Genomic DNA, 17,547 nt, shown 5'->3' with positions numbered 1-17,547 from the left:
GCGGAGGGACATGACCTCTCTGTTCCGACATGGGAGCGGCGCGCTTCGCGCTAATCGCGCGCATCGAGGGACCTCAAGAAAGTTATTCACCCACCTACTCATAATTGAATAGCTTGGACTTTCTACTGGAGCCTGACATCTTCGGATCGATTTCTGGTCAGAAAGCCCTAGTCACATATTGCGCGAAAAGGGTGTGTCGCTTTTTAAAAATTGCTGCAATGCCTGTGTCTTACATAAATGCCTACAATTATTAACGCAATAGCGTTAAAGAACCCGTGCTGCAGAAACTCTGGCGTCGGCGTGAGCGTCCTGCTTATTTAGAAAAAGTTTATTTCAACAAACAACGGTACAAACAACGAGTCACAATGACGGGACATTTCCATGAGGAAGGTAACATATACAATGTACGAAGCATTGTATACATGGCACGTTTTGAAACAAGTGTGCGAGTCTACACTTACTAACATATAACCACATAGACCCATGGAAACGCACAGTTACACATGAACTGATTGTCACATCACACAAAATGGTGTTCAATATATACAGTGTACACCATGGTTATGTACAATGATGATATGACATTACATGGTTTTGTAGCGATGCTATGAGATGTGTATATACAAACATGATCATGCATACGAGAGCACACAGAAATCACGGGCACCTACATACATGTATGTTCAGTGACAATTTTTGATAGCCTGCCTACTAGCAACAGGTTGGTCAAAAATTAAGCCATACGCGTCCATCAGCCACTGACAGGAAACGGCATGAGCACTGTCGAACGAACCCCTCTTTCCAGAGAAAGAGCACGTTCTCTGACAGAAACGGCAATAGCTCAAAGTAGAGCCTCTACAGAAGTGGAAACAGGGCGTGGCGACGACGTCCCGCGGCAACGGCCTCACACCAGTTACACCATGAACAAAAGGCCCCCGAAGCAGATAAAAGTCGCGCAAAGCGTCCACGTGAGCAACGACCAGATGCAATAGAACGTTAACTACAAGGCCACGGAAACCAGCACGCTCGGCTCACCAAAATACCCTAGCAATGATGCATTACAATTGCACATGCTTGATGGATTCTTGTTGGGGGCAATTGAGACACAACGAGGATGGGATTATGCCCCACTACTCTAGTCTGTCGCACATTGGGAGCACTCGCCACCCTAGACACCACATGAAGTCGCGTATGTGGCCTGACAGAAATGACGCCGTTATCGCACCCCACGACACATTATTGGAGCGTGCACGGCGCGCTCGGGGAACTGGAGAAAGCAGTAAGGCATTGTATCCACGCCACGGTTTTTAAGAACGTCTACATCAGGACATACCTGTTGCACGTGGCGACAAAGTGTCATAGCCGTAGAGTAAAATGCAGGTCCGTTTAACACTTGTGGTCCATGGCTTAAGCGTACGCCTGTTAGTATGTAACGATTTTTTGTGCCAAGGAAATAGAAGGCGAGTGCACGAGCCCACAGGGTCATCATGGTCTGCATAGTCTCGCGTAGATTGTTTCACAATTTGTTCCAGAAAGTGAAGTTGTCCGACCAGAGGTCTAAAGCTGGAACCGCATGGCTCGATCTTGCGGCGGAGGGGCGCAGGCATGGCCTCAACGAACGCGCCCACGATAATGGCGTAGTCGCGAGGTTCTGTTAGGAGTAGGAACATTCTCAGGACGCTTAGGCTTCGACTTTAAAATTGGAACGCGCTTGTACTCAAAGATTCCTGACTACTTTTCCCACTTCCCAGTAACCACAGGTTTCTTACGACTGAGTAAAAGCGAGCGCGATGGTGTTGGAAGGAACTGAGCGGGCTGCGCCACTCTATAGATGGCAGCAACGCTGCAAAAGGGGTTTGTGCGTGTTGCAGCGTTAACGAATTGCATTTTTTTGGTATGTTATAATGAAACGTTGACGCTATCACGTCTGTAGGTTGTTTAGGTGGCGCTTAGGTATTGGGGCACGTTAAAGAACATCACGATGTCAAAATTCCACCATTACGGCTTGCCTCATAACCTGATTGGGGTTTAGGCATGTACTGCTCCATAATCCAATTCAAGTTTGATACTTCTGCCGCGTTGGGATGTGTCATGTGTGGTAATGACAATGCTCAACCATATCTAAGGTTATGAAATACGGCACACAACAACTCATCCAACACCTCTCCCTGTGTGTTCTGTGTACTACGCAGACAAACAGCATTGGCGCACGTAAGGTAACGTTTAACATCAACTCACCACTCCATTGTTAGACTGAACGTTGAAAAAATGAAGCTTTCGCCGTCAGCATCACGGCTAGTTATCGTGAATCAAAGCAACGAGCACTGAAAGCTTCGCTTACATTGATTCCCACAGTGCGTGGGATCTGCATAATTTTTCGTAGTGCGGCAATGTATACGTATACCCTCCAGTCCATTTTGCATTGTCTTTGCCTCAAAGCTCTCAAGCCTTCTACGAGAAGGCAAAGCAAACCCGTCAGGTACGTGGTGACACCTGTCGTAGTGAGAGGAAAGTTAAGAAACGGCCCAATAAGTAGTTTCACGCAGTAATTACCAGAGGGAACTTTGTTACTTGTGTCTACGGGAGCAGGAATTGGGGCGGTTAAGCCAGCATACGGGATTTATGAGTAGTACATGGATTCGCTTAGACTTCTTCCTTCTTGATTTACACATATTTTCGTTTTTGTAAATTCGTCACTTACGACAAAGTACTGTGTAAAAGATAATTAAATAATCATTATGAAAATGAACCGTTAGCTGGATTTAAGCAAAGGACGACTAGCACGGATGCCTGACATTGAAACAATTTTGCGACGGACGCCTCTGATTTCTTATAACATGTGACAAAGATAACACAAGAGAAATACATTAACCTATTGCAAGTGCTAAAAAACATTCTCCTTTCTTGGAGCACGCATTTCTAAATAAATTTCATATTCGAAAGTAATTATACATAAGGCAACCAGGATCGCTCAGGTATTTGTGACTTTTGCTCAACATATCTGTGAATCATGGTATTGCTACCACCAGATGTTAAAACCTGTCTCTTTCGTTTACGCACACGAGCAGTGACCATGAAAATATGGACTGCGGAAAGGACGCTTTTTGTGCCTTGTGGAGTTCTCTGCCAAACATGTAAACCGGACGAAACAATCAACCATGTGTTTTTAGAAAGTTGCGACGCTGTATTTCTGTAGGAATTCTACACAGGACCCCAAAGAAAGATTTCCCGCTGCACACTCAAGAAATCCGGTTTTTGGCTATCGATAAGGGAGATGGATTGTCTCACGAACCACTCATGATCATTGTACTGCACAGAGTGGGGAGATGTAGTAGGGCTGTCCGCAATGCCGACGTTAGAACCAGAGCTGCTCGCCAATATTTCTCCACGGGGGCGTCCGTTAAGAAGCGGCATAGAACGCCCTTGTAAATTTCTTGCGGGTAAGCCAGCGTCTTGAGACGCTCAGGGCGTTTCAGTTCGGACACTTGGGTTGGTATAACGTAAAACTATTCCGTTCTGTTTCTATTCCGAAATGGTCGACATCGCTCGCTCATTGGCCGAATTTTTGACGCCGCGCCCATTTTTCCTGCCTGTCAAGCGACGTCAGGAATGCTCAAAAACTGCCACGTAAAAGTGACGTTTACGCATTCATTATGCTAAATTATGCCGAACAAACCCGCCAAATTCGTGGAATAACCGGTGAGTGCCCCGTTCCGGTTGGAATAGAAAAAAAATGGCGGCCTTCTTGATTGCGTTGCGGCGGCGCCGGCGGCTCGTCAGCGCGGGCGCGGGAGGAGGGAGCCCGAGGATGCGTTTTACATGCCAGACGAACTGTTTCGGCGTCACTTTCGCCTGAAGAAAGAAACTGTGCGGTGGCTGTGCGACGAAGTGACGGAGGAACTCGGAGGCATGATAAAAACGGCGCTGTCGGTGGAGCGACAAGTGTTGTGCGCGTTGCGATTCTTCGCAACGGGCAGCTTTCGAGCCTCGGTAGGGAGCGAGGAGACGATCGGCGTGACCCAGCCTGCGGTCAGCAAGTGTGTGCGACGCGTGGCGGAGGCAATCGTCCACGCCGGAGCCCGAACTAGTGGGTCCATTTCCCGAGGACGTCGGAGGAGAAGGCGGCTGACAAGGAAGGGTTCCTTCGACGTGGCTCCATTCCTGGCGTCTTCGGATGCGTGGACGGCAGCCTTATAGCCATCATCGCACCGAAGGGCGAGCAGAAGGCGGCATTCAGGTTCCGCAAAGGCTACTACGCCCTCAAAACAATGTTCGTAAGTATCCTAATTTTTGTCTAATTTGCCCGTCATAGCAACGCGTGACTTATGCTGTGCGCGCTCTCGTCAGATCTGCGACATCCGCCGACACTCTGCAACCGGGGTCAGACCACGACGCCTACGTCTGGAGAACTACGTGGTTGCGTCGTCGGCTCCTGGAGGGGCATATTGCCAAGGCCGGCGAACACCTCCTCGGTGAGCAGCGGGAAAATTTTTTACAGTTGCAATTCTAGCAGCATGCAGCAAAGCGTGCTCGCGCCGTAAGAGAATATTCAAGCCCGAACCCCTTATGTTATAGTCAGGTTATTAAGTATAGGTGAGATGTAGAAATTATCCAATGGTATCTGCACGAAACAAGTGACAACACAGCTGCGCTGTACTTTAAACTAATCTTTAATGTGAGTGTACAGTGCACGCGTTGTCACATTCTTTTTTACACTGATAGTCATTTGTGAATGAAGACTACAGAAAGAGCTGCCTTGCTGCAAAATGAATGCTACTATGTCCCAGCTATTCTTATCTGTGATCACAGCTGCGTCAGGTGCTCAGCCTGTATAGTCCTTTATTGCATCCCTTCTGTAGTAGGTGCATTTTACATGACCCGTGCTTCGCCTACTAAACTTTGTGCAGATTTCATACCATGTTTTATGACCCTGCAGGTGACAGCGGCTACCCCCTGGAACCATGGCTCCTGACCCCAGTCACAGGCCACCCTCCCATACACACTGCGGAAGGCAGGTACAACACTGCACATGCTGCCATGCGGCCAGTAGTGGAGCGGTGCATTGTGCTTCTGAAGAGCCGCTTCCACTGCCTTCAGCGGTACCGCGCCCTCAACTGCGAACTAGACCGTGCTGCCAACATCGTTGCAGCATGTGCAGTGTTGCACAACTTGTGTCTTGACGAAGGTGGCGTGTTGGATGATGTTAGTGATGACAGCAGCAGCAGCAGTAGTGACGATGAAAGTGGCAACCCCTCCCCACAGAGAGTTCCCCGAGTGAGGGCAGCACGCATAATGTACTTGACAGGCTGTGCTGCCCGGGATAATGTTATTAGCTCATTCGGCACGACACGACAGCAGCACCAGCACTACCTGAAAAGGGTGCGAAGGCGGCTGCGTCGAGAGCAGCACCGACAGCAGCAATAAACACATGCCTGACACTGCAGGCAGATGTTTATTACTGCTGTCTACACACCTAATAGAGAGCAGGAACGAATGTGAAGAAATGTGTGCAATTAATGGATAGCGTGCTGTTTTTTTATCGAATCTGCTCAATCATAACCAGCGTTTTCACGTGTCCTCTGCCAGTGAGCTGTCACTACCGGAGATGATTGCATCATTCCACTGTGACACTACATGAGAGCCTTTAATTTAGTACCTGTGGATAGAACACTTTGTGTTCATCAGCAGAATGTTGTAGCCAATTCTCTGGGCAGCTGGGGTTTGCCAAATGATTTGCTGCTGCTGTTGCTTCTGTAATCAACGACACTGTCACCGCCATCTGCACTGCGCATGGGAGGATATTGGTCTTCGTCTCCTCGCTTCCTATTTGGGCTGCTGCCAAGCACAACACTTCTCGCTTTACAATCTGTACTGTTCTCACGAACCTTGTAGGCCCTGCGCTGTTTCGCCACACAGCCACCGCACAGTTCCTTGACAGAAGGCCAAGTTATGCCGAAAACAATGGCCTGGCATGGCAAGCACGTTATTCTCCTTTGGGAGAGTGTACATATGTTAATAGTTCTGAAATTGAAGGAACATAAATTGTAAATATTCATTTCAAGTGCCACTTGCATTGTTTAAAATCGTTTATTTATATCTGCATTGTAAATAAAACCATCTGATCGATCTTCAATGCTATCTTTCATCAAAGCAAATGACAGACAAGCACACAGAGCATGACTTCATGGCGCCAAAATAGCCGTGTGATGTTCCCTACATGGGACCCAGTACACTACCAATGGGCTGTTGGCCGATGTTAAACTGCATAAATAGGACACGAGCATAATGTTTTTTTTCAACTCGCACACAACCATTTATCTTCATCCGGCAACTTAACAGCAAGAAAGATGTCTTGTCTATTATGTAGTGAGCGTGTTTGTAGCACGGAATAGTTCAATGAATAGTGCCGTAATAAGATCACAATATAAAAAAGTCATTTACATGCTTTTAAGGAAGGACAAGTGAGAAATCGTTTGGCACTTCAACGGTATTTCATATAACGGCTGCGAGAGTAGCCTGGCAGCGAATGTCAAAATAGTGGCCACATCGATAGCTCCATTATGTATGTCACAAACTGTGCTCAACTACAATGGGGAATACATTCTACTGCTATCATAGGTAAGGACACCTGAAATATCACAATAACTATCACAAGTAACAGGCGCTTGGTGTTAAAAAAATTCCAATTCGGCTACCTTGCATTGCGTAGGTACGAAATGTTTGACATTGCAAACACGACATGCATATGGCATGAAAATTCATTTCCAGTTATCACAGCATTGTAGTTAAGTGCACCTGTATGTGTGCGAGACAATGTCGAAGTTGCTGTAAAAGTGATTCCATAGTGTATATCTTCCTTGGAAAAACGGTGCGCATTGAAACATATCAGTAACAGCAAAACAGAAGTGAACAACACCTAACGGAGATATGGCGAAAATTCTACATATAATTTATAACGTCTCACTTGGGCAAACTTGCACTGCAAGTGAAAATACACATGAAAAGAAATTACCTTGAAAAAAAATATGATTAGGGACAGAAATATAGGGAAAACAGTCATATCATCCTTTAGTGCTACATACAAAAGAAAACGCATTCGTGTTTCAAGTGACATCACAGCAATATCAGTTTTCGCTGCCACGGTCGCACATGACCTGCACATAATTTCACAAGACTGGCTACAACTCGGCACAACAGCTTTCGAGGACGTATGGGCACCACCACCAAATGCTGCAGCGGTGATTTGAACGGAAAGATGGGCAACACTTGTACCTACTAGTACTAAAGGATAATATGGGCGGGGGGGAACTGTCCCTCATGGCTGAGGCTGCTTGCGGTGGCGAGCCAGGGCAGCCAGGAGCTGGCGCAGTGTTGTCGCAATGAGGCCAGTGGCTTCTCTCAAACCACGCATCTCTGTTGCCAGCTGCTGCTGCACCACCCGGGTCGACCTCGGCTCCTCCACCAGCTGCTGATGATGCTGCGAAACAAATTCACTCGCTTCAGCTGCAGGTTATGCAATGTAAACGTTTGATTCGCACTGTTTGCAAGTGTTACAGGTTCAGCAAGGTTACTCTTGAAGGCAGCGAGATCATTTACATATGACATGAGAAATGGCCGTGCAAACGTATATGGTCTGTTATGTTTAAAACATGTGAAACGTAGCAGATCCTACCAAGCAGCCTCTGCCTGTCAGAAGACAGTATTCGTGACTAGTTCAACTGTTAAACAAAGATGATGCATTTCGACAGCACTTCGGGCCACGACACCGCAGCTGTGATGCCACGCTCACTTTTCATGCTTGTGCAGGTGTTGATGGCGATACTCGGTTCACCGTCGGCCGTCGCACTGCAGCGCCTGGCTTATCCATCGGAAAATACCGGACCTAATGGAGACACCGAGCTGAAAGGTTTACGTTGGATGCGCAGTCAATCGTCGAGTCCGTCACCGGATCAACCACCAGTTCTGGATACGACTGCATTGCTCGGCTGGCAACATGGAACCTTATCTACGACATGCACAGTACTAAAGCACACCCATTTCGACAGCACTTCGGGCCACGACACCGCAGCTGTGATGCCACGCTCACTTTTCATGCTTGTGCAGGTGTTGATGGCGATACTCGGTTCACCGTCGGCCGTCGCACTGCAGCGCCTGGCTTATCCATCGGAAAATACCAGACCTAATGGAGACACCGAGCTGAAAGGTTTACGTTGGATGCGCAGTCAATCGTCGAGTCCGTCACCGGATCAACCACCAGTTCTGGATACGACTGCATTGCTCGGCTGGCAACATGGAACCTTATCTACGACATGCACAGTACTAAAGCACACCCATTTCGACAGCACTTCGGGCCACGACACCGCAGCTGTGATGCCACGCTCACTTTTCATGCTTGTGCAGGTGTTGATGGCGATACTCGGTTCACCGTCGGCCGTCGCACTGCAGCGCCTGGCTTATCCATCGGAAAATACCGGACCTAATGGAGACACCGAGCTGAAAGGTTTACGTTGGATGCGCAGTCAATCGTCGAGTCCGTCACCGGATCAACCACCAGTTCTGGATACGACTGCATTGCTCGGCTGGCAACATGGAACCTTATCTACGACATGCACAGTACTAAAGCACACCCATTTCGACAGCACTTCGGGCCACGACACCGCAGCTGTGATGCCACGCTCACTTTTCATGCTTGTGCAGGTGTTGATGGCGATACTCGGTTCACCGTCGGCCGTCGCACTGCAGCGCCTGGCTTATCCATCGGAAAATACCGGACCTAATGGAGACACCGAGCTGAAAGGTTTACGTTGGATGCGCAGTCAATCGTCGAGTCCGTCACCGGATCAACCACCAGTTCTGGATACGACTGCATTACTCGGCTGGCAACATGAAACTTATCTACGACATGCACAGTACTAAAGCACACCCATTTCGACAGCACTTCGGGCCACGACACCGCAGCTGTGATGCCACGCTCACTTTACATGCTTGTGCAGGTGAGCCTAAATGGTGCTTTTTCTTTTCGTAACAACGACGTGTTCTTATTAGCGGTGTCGTGGCCACCCGATTCAATGAAGTGTTTTTGTGATAGTGTCTTGCATCTATGGCGCCTTTTGCTGCTTGGGGGCGACGTAGAGGCAAACCCGGGTCCCATGACTAAACCACAAGAAGAAAAACTTGATTTTGTATTCAGCACTGTTCGGAGACTAGATTCTAATAGTATAGGTATTTTAGAATCTGTTAATAAGGTACTACAAATCCATATCGGCATAAAAAGCGACCTAGACCAACTAAGTCGACGTGTTTCTGAACTTGAAACTAAAATTCTGTCCAATGTTTCTGAGAAAGTAGCACTAAACTGCGAAGAACGCTTTTCTAAAATGCAGAATCAACTCGATGATATCGAGCGAAAGATAACTTCTGGGCTTTTGTCAGGGGAGGCTAATGCGCACTCCCTTCCAACTCACGAATTGAGCATCTCCAAAATAGAAGATAATGTCGACGATTTAGAAAACCGCTCCCGCAGGTGCAATTTACTATTTTACGGGCTTTCTGACTCTGAACAGAGCGAACGATGGGAAACTTCTGAGCGCCTGGTTCAGGAATTTTGCGACAATCATCTTGGTATGAAAGTGTCCTCAATAGCAAGAGCGCACAGATTAGGTCGTTTCTCTAACGATAAAAAGCGACCGATTATTGCGAAGTTTTCCAATGACAAAGAAATTGATGCACTACTTGGCTATGGTTACAAACTAAAAGATAAACCTTTTAGCATTTCCCGCGACTACTCTGAAACAGTGCGAAATAAACGCCGCAACCTTCTGCTATTTTCCAAAACAATACGAAAGGAAGGCGATCGTGTGCGACTTGTGTTCAACAAGTTGTTTATTAATAATGACGTTTATATCTGGGATAGCGATCAGAAACGCGCAAAGCCAGTGTCTGAAAGAGCTACAGAATGACGAGTGTTATGTGATCACACTAACCATCAATCCACTGGACCGATATCGAGGAAGAATGACGCCCAAGACCGCATTCCTTTTCTTTACACAAACATAAGAAGTGTCATTTCTAAAACAGTACAGCTATCATCCATCATTGACTCATGTTCAGCATCGATAGTGATACTAACCGAAACATGGCTTACCGATACTGTCCCCGATACCTGCATTCTGGAAAGCTGGACTTCATTTAACTACTTTCGATGTGACAGGACAAATCGAATAGGTGGTGGCGTTTTGGTGGCAGTGCAAAAAAATCTTTTCGCCACACGTATTCACCTTGACACTTTTTTAGAGCGTGTGTGGGTTTCCATAAAACATAAAGCAGGCCTAATAATCATTGGTGCTTTTTATCGACCTCCTGACATGGGCAATACGTTTTCTCGTGAATTCCAATGGCTCCTTGAAATCATTACTGTTCGTTTTTCTAAATCTCTAGTACTAATTTTCGGTGATTTTAATTTCCCCGAAGTTGATTGGGCTAACCTTTCAACAGCAACCTACCTATCTGAGGCCCACACTTTCCTGCAGTCATGTCTCGACTTTTCTTTAACACAGCTTATCACCCGTCCTACGCGATCTTCGGCTACATCCGCTAATATTTTAGATCTAGTATTAACCACTGATCCTGACGTGTGCTTCGACTTGACTCATCAAGATGGGCTATCTGACCATGATATCATAACAGGTAGTCTTGCAGTTTCCCTTCCAAGACGTCCGTGCTCTGATAAGTACATCCGATGTTACAATAGAGCGGATTTTGACAGCATAAACTCCGCGCTATCTGACTTCTCTTTACATTTCCTCAATAGATGCCAATTTCAAACCATCGAACATAACTGGGCTGAACTTAAAACCACTCTTACTGAACTAATTAATCGATTCGTTCCTCTAACCAAAATAGCCTGCACCCCGACAGCCCCGTGGTTTACCGTAAAGCTTCGGTGCCTTAATAATAAGAAAAAGCGTTTATATCGTAAAGCCGATAAAGCCCGCGACTCAGATTCCTGGCACCGTTATAAGACCTGCGATAAGCAATATCAGTCACTGCTAAAATCATCTAAACGACATTTCTTTGCCCATGACCTATATTCTATGCTCACTAACAATCCTCAACGTTTTTGGCGCGTAATAAACCCGAAGAGCTATCCCGATTTAACACTAGTTGATGAGCACGGTGATATGGTCCACCACTCGGAATGTGCTGATTTATTGAATAGCGCATTTTCATCTGTATTTACACAGGAAGACACCATATCTTCACCAACCCTTGACAATCTCATTAACATATCAATGCCAGAAATAATTGTTAGCGAAGCAGGTATTTCTTCTTTACTAAATAAACTTAAACTTTCTTCCGCCTCTGATCACACTGGCATTAATAATGAAGTGTTAAAACATTTGTCACCTAGTTTATCACCTATATTATGTGCACTCTTCTCGCAGTCTTTATCAACTAACACTATTCCGCACGATTGGAAGGTGGAAAAAGTCATACCCATTTTTAAGTCCGGAGACCGAACTCACCCATTAAATTACCGCCCCATCTCCTTAACTAGTACTATTTGTAAATTACTTGAACACATCTTGTATACTGAAATCATTAACTACTTAGAAGAGCACAAAATTCTTGTTGATTACCAACATGGCTTTCGTCGTGGTTATTCATGCGAAACACAGTTAGCCGGCTTTTTACATGACATACATTCATACCTAGACCTAGGCTTTCAAGTTGATGCTATCTGCCTGGATTTCTCGAAAGCTTTCGATCGCGTTGCTCACCATAGACTAATACTGAAGCTAATGAACCTTAACATACACCCAACCGTTATTGGATGGATTAAGTATTTCCTCTCATCCAGAGTACAATATACGTCTGGTAACAGCAGTACTTCCTCTTTACCAAAGTAACCTCCGGTGTTCCGCAGGGCAGCGTTCTTGGCCCTTTACTTTTCTTAATCTATATTAATGACCTGCCTAACTGTGTGTCTTACCACATCAGACTTTTTGCCGATGACTGCGTAGTATATCGATTAATTTCATGCGACAATGACAAAGATATTCTTCAAACCGATCTTGACGCTATTAACACATGGTGTTCAACATGGTTGATGACTCTTAATACAGCTAAAACGAAGTTATTATCATTTACTAGGCGCAACCACCGTATTCCAACATCGTATGTAATATCTAACAACATAATTGAACTTACAACTTCATATAAGTACCTTGGTGTTCACTTACAGTCTGATCTAACGTGGCATCATCACATCCGCCTGACGTTGGCATCAGCTAACCGCTCCTTAGGCCTCCTCAAACGCAACCTTAAGCATGCTCCAGCTAAACTACGCAGACTAGCGTATATCGCATTAATACGCCCCAAAATCGAGTATGCATCAGCCATCTGGGATTCTTTTCAAACATATATCACCCAAGAAATCGAATCACTGCAAAACCGTGCGGTCCGTTTCATTTTTTCTGATTATTCACCTATACTAGCATTTCAGCACTAAAAGCTCGCGCTCAGCTTGACGACTTATCTCATCGCCGCAGAATTGCCCGCCTCTCACTGCTGCACAAACTTTATCATCATCCGCACCTTCACCATATCTTCGAACCAGCGACAGCCTTCTTTCCACGCACAGACCATATCTTCAAGATAAAACGCATCAGTTGTCGCTCAGCTAACTATGCTAACTCCTTCGTTCCCCGAACAATTGTTGCATGGAATAACCTACCATCACACATTGCTACTCAAACCGATTTCGCAACCTTTCAGGAACTTTTACGCAATAGTTACATGTAAATATCCATTATGTACCGTTTCTTCATACGTTGTTCACTGTATATATTGTTTTGATCATTGTCTTACCATTCTGCGTGCACATTGTACAAGTGGATTCATGTCCCATTAATTTGTTAACGTGACAACTGAAGCAGTTTAGAGCAACACCCCGTTTTACTTCTTTTACATTGTACCTATTTAATTCCCTTAATTTATTTTCTCTGTCAGTTTTGTATTTTCTATCTGAGTTTCACTTGCCTAATGTATTTCGTATATTGTGTTTCGTATATTGTTTACATGTGTATTTTGCTAAATATCGTACTTTTGTATAACTTTTGTGTTTTCTTTTGTAAAAATTTTGTATAACTTTTGTGTACTTCAGTTGTTTTTTCCGTAACGCGCAAAGCTCACATTTTTTTCATGTATCGGTACCCCCTATGTAATACCCCTTCGGGGGCCTTTAGGGGTATTATGAAATAAATAAATAAAAAAAAATCATGCTGTGGTGATACATGCAACCATGGAAATGTTTTGTAAGTTGCTATGTGTTAAAGAACACCTCAAAGGAGATGTATAAACGTGCAATAACCAATGAGCCAAATGACTACAGATGGCTCTGATGTGTAATGTGGTTGTAATGTACATTACCATGCGCACTGATCACGTCTTTAAAGAATGACCTGGCCGAGTTGTACGTACCTGCCTATTTTGCTGCAGCAGCAGCTGTTGGAAACTGGCGGCCTCCGCGTTCGCTGCCTCAGCGAGCTGCCCCTGCCCCTGCTGCGCATACTCGGCGGCCGCCCTGCAGGCCGCATCCTCCAGCGGCTGTTGGCGGGTTGGTGGAGTCTCTGTACCGCCCGCATGGAGGAATGTACCACTGTGCAGCTGTGTGTCGCAGAGAAGAAAAAAATGAGACTCTGTTACAGACCACCTTCGATTTAAATCATGACCTACATTCGGAGATAGTTGCGATCGTCTATAGAAAACGTTTACTTACCAGCTATCTGTTGAGATGCCTTCTAACCTTCATCAATTCTTCCGTATCCTATGCGAATAAAAGAAAAAGTGAACACCATGCGATCACCGCAGATGTTCAGATGCTACTGCTCAGTTATTAAGCACAAGAAAGAATGATGCGTTTACTCACCGAGCACTACGCTTTCAAAGTATTCATGATGTTCGCAGCTTCCAAAATTCTTCTGGGGCGAAAGTACATCTCGCACGCCGAGATTTCATCTAATCAGGCAGCGTTACGGGCAAAAACACACCAAGTGCGGCCCACACAGCCGATCAGCTGTTTTCACGTAGCCGCCATCTTAGGTGTGCGTAGCGAAATGGATTGGATGCGGAATTGGCGCATGTGTGGCTATGACTCGAAAAATTAAAATATTTGTGTTTAGTTTCAAGCGCGCTTCAACTTATCTTGCGTCAAAAGATTACAAAAGAATTTTGCTCTCAGCGACATACAATTGTTCTTTTATTAGGCGTTACTATCTAAATGTTAGTTGCTATGCGGTTCCTTTGCAAGTAAAAAACAAGCAAAACATGCTTCCGGCAACGACGGAGGTTGCTGATTGGGCAGATTAAAAAACGTCGCAGGTTCCCGCCCCCGTACGCAGAAACAGTCGCGTCATTTTGACGTCCGGAGTTTGGAATACGTTTTGTTTGGAATAGAGTTACGTTATCGCGCCCCTAGACAGGTTGAGTCGCTATTAGTTGCGATTGGGTGCGTTCACAGAGTATTCTACAGACGCGGAAGGGAAAAGCCCGAAATAAGTAGGCTTTTACACTAAGTGGTGTGCTTTGTCTTTCTTCCTGCTCCGCTTGCAGCCCACCTTCAGGGTGGAATGCGTGCCCATTTGTTTGTTTTTCTTTTGCCACGTTTTTTTACAGCAGTACGTTCGGAATGTAGAAAGTGTTGGGTAGTAGCAAAAGTACCAGTCGCATGATGAGCACCATCGCTAGGGCAATTGCGGTTGAGGGAAAAGGAAACTGGGTGTGAGACTGTGATCACAGCTCCGTCCACACATCCTACAACACTGTTAATCTTGCCGCCGTCAAGGAAGCGTTCACAGCTGCGGATATCTCTATCTCCACGGAGATAGAAATATCCGCAGCTGTGAACGCTTCCTTGACGGCGGCAAGATTAACAGTGTTGTAGGATGTGTGGACGGAGCCGTGATCACAGTCTCACACGGAGATAGAGATATCCGCAGCTGTGAACGCTTCCTTGACGGCGGCAAGATTAACAGTGTTGTAGGATGTGTGGACGGAGCCGTGATCACAGTCTCACACGGAGATAGAGATATCCGCAGCTGTGAACGCTTCCTTGACGGCGGCAAGATTAACAGTGTTGTAGGATGTGTGGACGGAGCTGTGATCACAGTCTTCCGGCCTAAAGCTAAACAAAACCCTAGTAAAGCCGAGGCCTACACCTAGAGAACCGCTTTTCTGCTTAACGTATGGGGCACCGCCTAGCAACAAAGGAATAAAATAAAACAGCGCAGCTAATTTAAACTACTAGCTATACGTGCCGGAAGGTGACAGGTATTACTGGAAATCAAATGTAGAAGTGTTGTGCACAAACCAATATTTCTTTTAAAGAAAGTGTTCTTCAATTACTACAACGTTCCCAAAATACAAGCAAAAATAAGAACTTGACCTTGCGGCAGAACGCCTCTCGTTCGTCTCCTTTCGTCTCCCTCGCACCGCGACGTTCCACTCTTTCTGCGAGTGACGCAATGCCGACCTAACAGCCAGAGCGAACCGGTTCCAAAGAGAACCGTTACAGCATACGGCCCCAGCTTCTCCTTTGCATAGGTCTCTGCGATGCGAACAAGAACACGTTGAGACATATTTCACCCCCTAACGTTCACTTCCTGATGCAAAGGGAAATGCTAAAGAAAATGTGAGTAATATTCGACAGGAAAGTTGTTAAAATATTGGAATCAATATTTTTACATGCGATTATCGATGACGAGAAAAAAATTACATGGTGTTCATAAGACCCTTCAAGGGCCTCCACACGCTTGATTGCACGCGCGAAATTCTAAAGGAGCTAGCCGTTTCATCCTCTTTCTTTGCACTCTGTGCCACGTCGTAACATAGCGCTACATTTTCTTCACTAATTGCGGTCGAGGAAATTGGTTCCTTCCGACATTCCTCTGCGGAGAGCTTGTATTTAGCGAGCAAACCTGCCTTCACTAAACTGCACGTGCCTGCCTCGGCTGCGCTTAGTCGGACTACGACCTTCGCGACTTTTCCCGGTATCAACTCAAACAACCACTCTGGCTATGCATCCTGGTGAAATGGTCACCTCTCACAAATCTGTTCAAAATTAATCAGGTAGACGCCGATGTCATCGCCTGTTTCGTGCGGCTGAAGCAAACTCGTGATTTCCACGCTTCGCGTTTGCGGCGGTGCCGTATCCGCCCTGCACGTGAATCTCGCTATCTCTCGTCATATTTTCGCGAGCTCCATTTCATGCTACCTCTGCTTGTCGTGTTCTTCGCGCTGCATTATCTCGCACTTCTTCTCTTACACTCCTTCTATCCTCTCGCGCTCTTTCTCTTCCTCCCTTTCTTTCTTCTTGCGCTCCTTTTCCTCCCTAACGCGACATATCTTTTACCATGCCTGTGTGAGCTCGTCCTCATCAAAACCCACTTTGTCAATCACCATCCGGATTTCGGGTTTCCTCAACCTATGACCAATCTCCATACCGAGCTTTACTCCCAAGAGCAACAGCTCCTATTTCTTTAACGCTGTAATCCCCATGCTTTTTGAGAGCTCACTACAACTTCCCCTGTGTTGCCCGCGCACACGGTGGCGATCAGTCACAGCTAATTGCATAATAGAACCCTGTCGTTATCGTCCGACAAAACGTAGCCGCTCAAGCACTCACCCAACGTTGACCTTGCGAAGGCAGTGCCTTCCGGAGCTACGTTCCCAGGTCCGCCGATCCAAGATGGTGGAACTTCCTTCTGCTGCTCTTCCTTCCAGTTTCCCCGAGTCGTCCAAGACTCCATGCCGTCTGCGTCGGTTGTGCCTCTCCTAGCCACGAAGAGGAGGTCTGCTGATCCCGGATCCACAGAAGCTGCTCTTGCGTCCGTATTTTTCCTCGATCTTGAGAAGTTCATGTCCCACCGCGCCACCAGCACAATCCCGCCAATCCCAGATCATGAGGACTGCCTTCTTGATCTCACCACTTCCAACCAGTTTGTTGTGACTAGGGTGACGTTCAGGGTATGTAATCCACCAAGTCCATCGACTGCTACGTCAGATTCTGAAAAATGAAGGGAAAAGGTTTTATTGGGCTGTAGATACACGGTTCCGTTTAAGGTAGCCCACTCCATGCGAGAGCAAGGTAAACGTCCGAGTTCACATCAGGACCATCTGTACACACTCTCGAAGAGTCTCCGTTTTTAATGGCGTCGTCTTCCCTTAGTGAGTCTACTAAGGAATCTGAAGACCGTCCAGCAGCAAGTCACCATCGTACACTCTGTTGCGATACCAAGCCCATGCTCGCCGTAACCCGCAGTAGCTGCGCCCATAGGAGCAGAAAGCTTTAAGTGCGTTTTGATGGCGAGTGAGCTCGTCGCGGCGTCTCGTGGAGACCATGGAATCTACGGAGCGCATGGATTTCATTCTGAAATTTTATGTACATCAAGTTCTCATATACGTCCGGTGCATTGGCATTTCTAAAGTCGTGCTTTAGATTTTCAATTCCGGAACTCTGTTGGTTTATTGTTGTTATACACATTTGAC

The 17,547-nt window shown here is 46.2% G+C and overlaps 1 protein-coding gene across 1 annotated transcript in view; it reads right to left on the bottom strand.

Moving 5' to 3' along the window:
• The window catches only part of LOC142591443 (uncharacterized), a 62,323-nt gene extending 45,337 nt beyond the window's left edge, over window positions 1–16,986 (bottom strand). The window contains exons 1-2 of the mRNA XM_075703771.1: window positions 16,685–16,986; window positions 15,446–15,607 (exon numbers count right to left, since the gene is read on the bottom strand). Coding sequence (XP_075559886.1) covers window positions 15,446–15,607; window positions 16,685–16,919 — 397 coding nt within the window. The 5' untranslated portion in view covers window positions 16,920–16,986. The remainder of the gene's footprint in view (window positions 1–15,445; window positions 15,608–16,684) is intronic.
• Between the last annotated feature and the right edge of the window lie 561 nt (window positions 16,987–17,547).

The sequence above is a fragment of the Dermacentor variabilis genome, chromosome 8, assembly GCF_050947875.1.
Source record: "Dermacentor variabilis isolate Ectoservices chromosome 8, ASM5094787v1, whole genome shotgun sequence".
Classification (NCBI taxonomy): domain Eukaryota; kingdom Metazoa; phylum Arthropoda; class Arachnida; order Ixodida; family Ixodidae; genus Dermacentor; species Dermacentor variabilis.
This window is presented reverse-complemented; position numbering and strand designations above follow the sequence as displayed.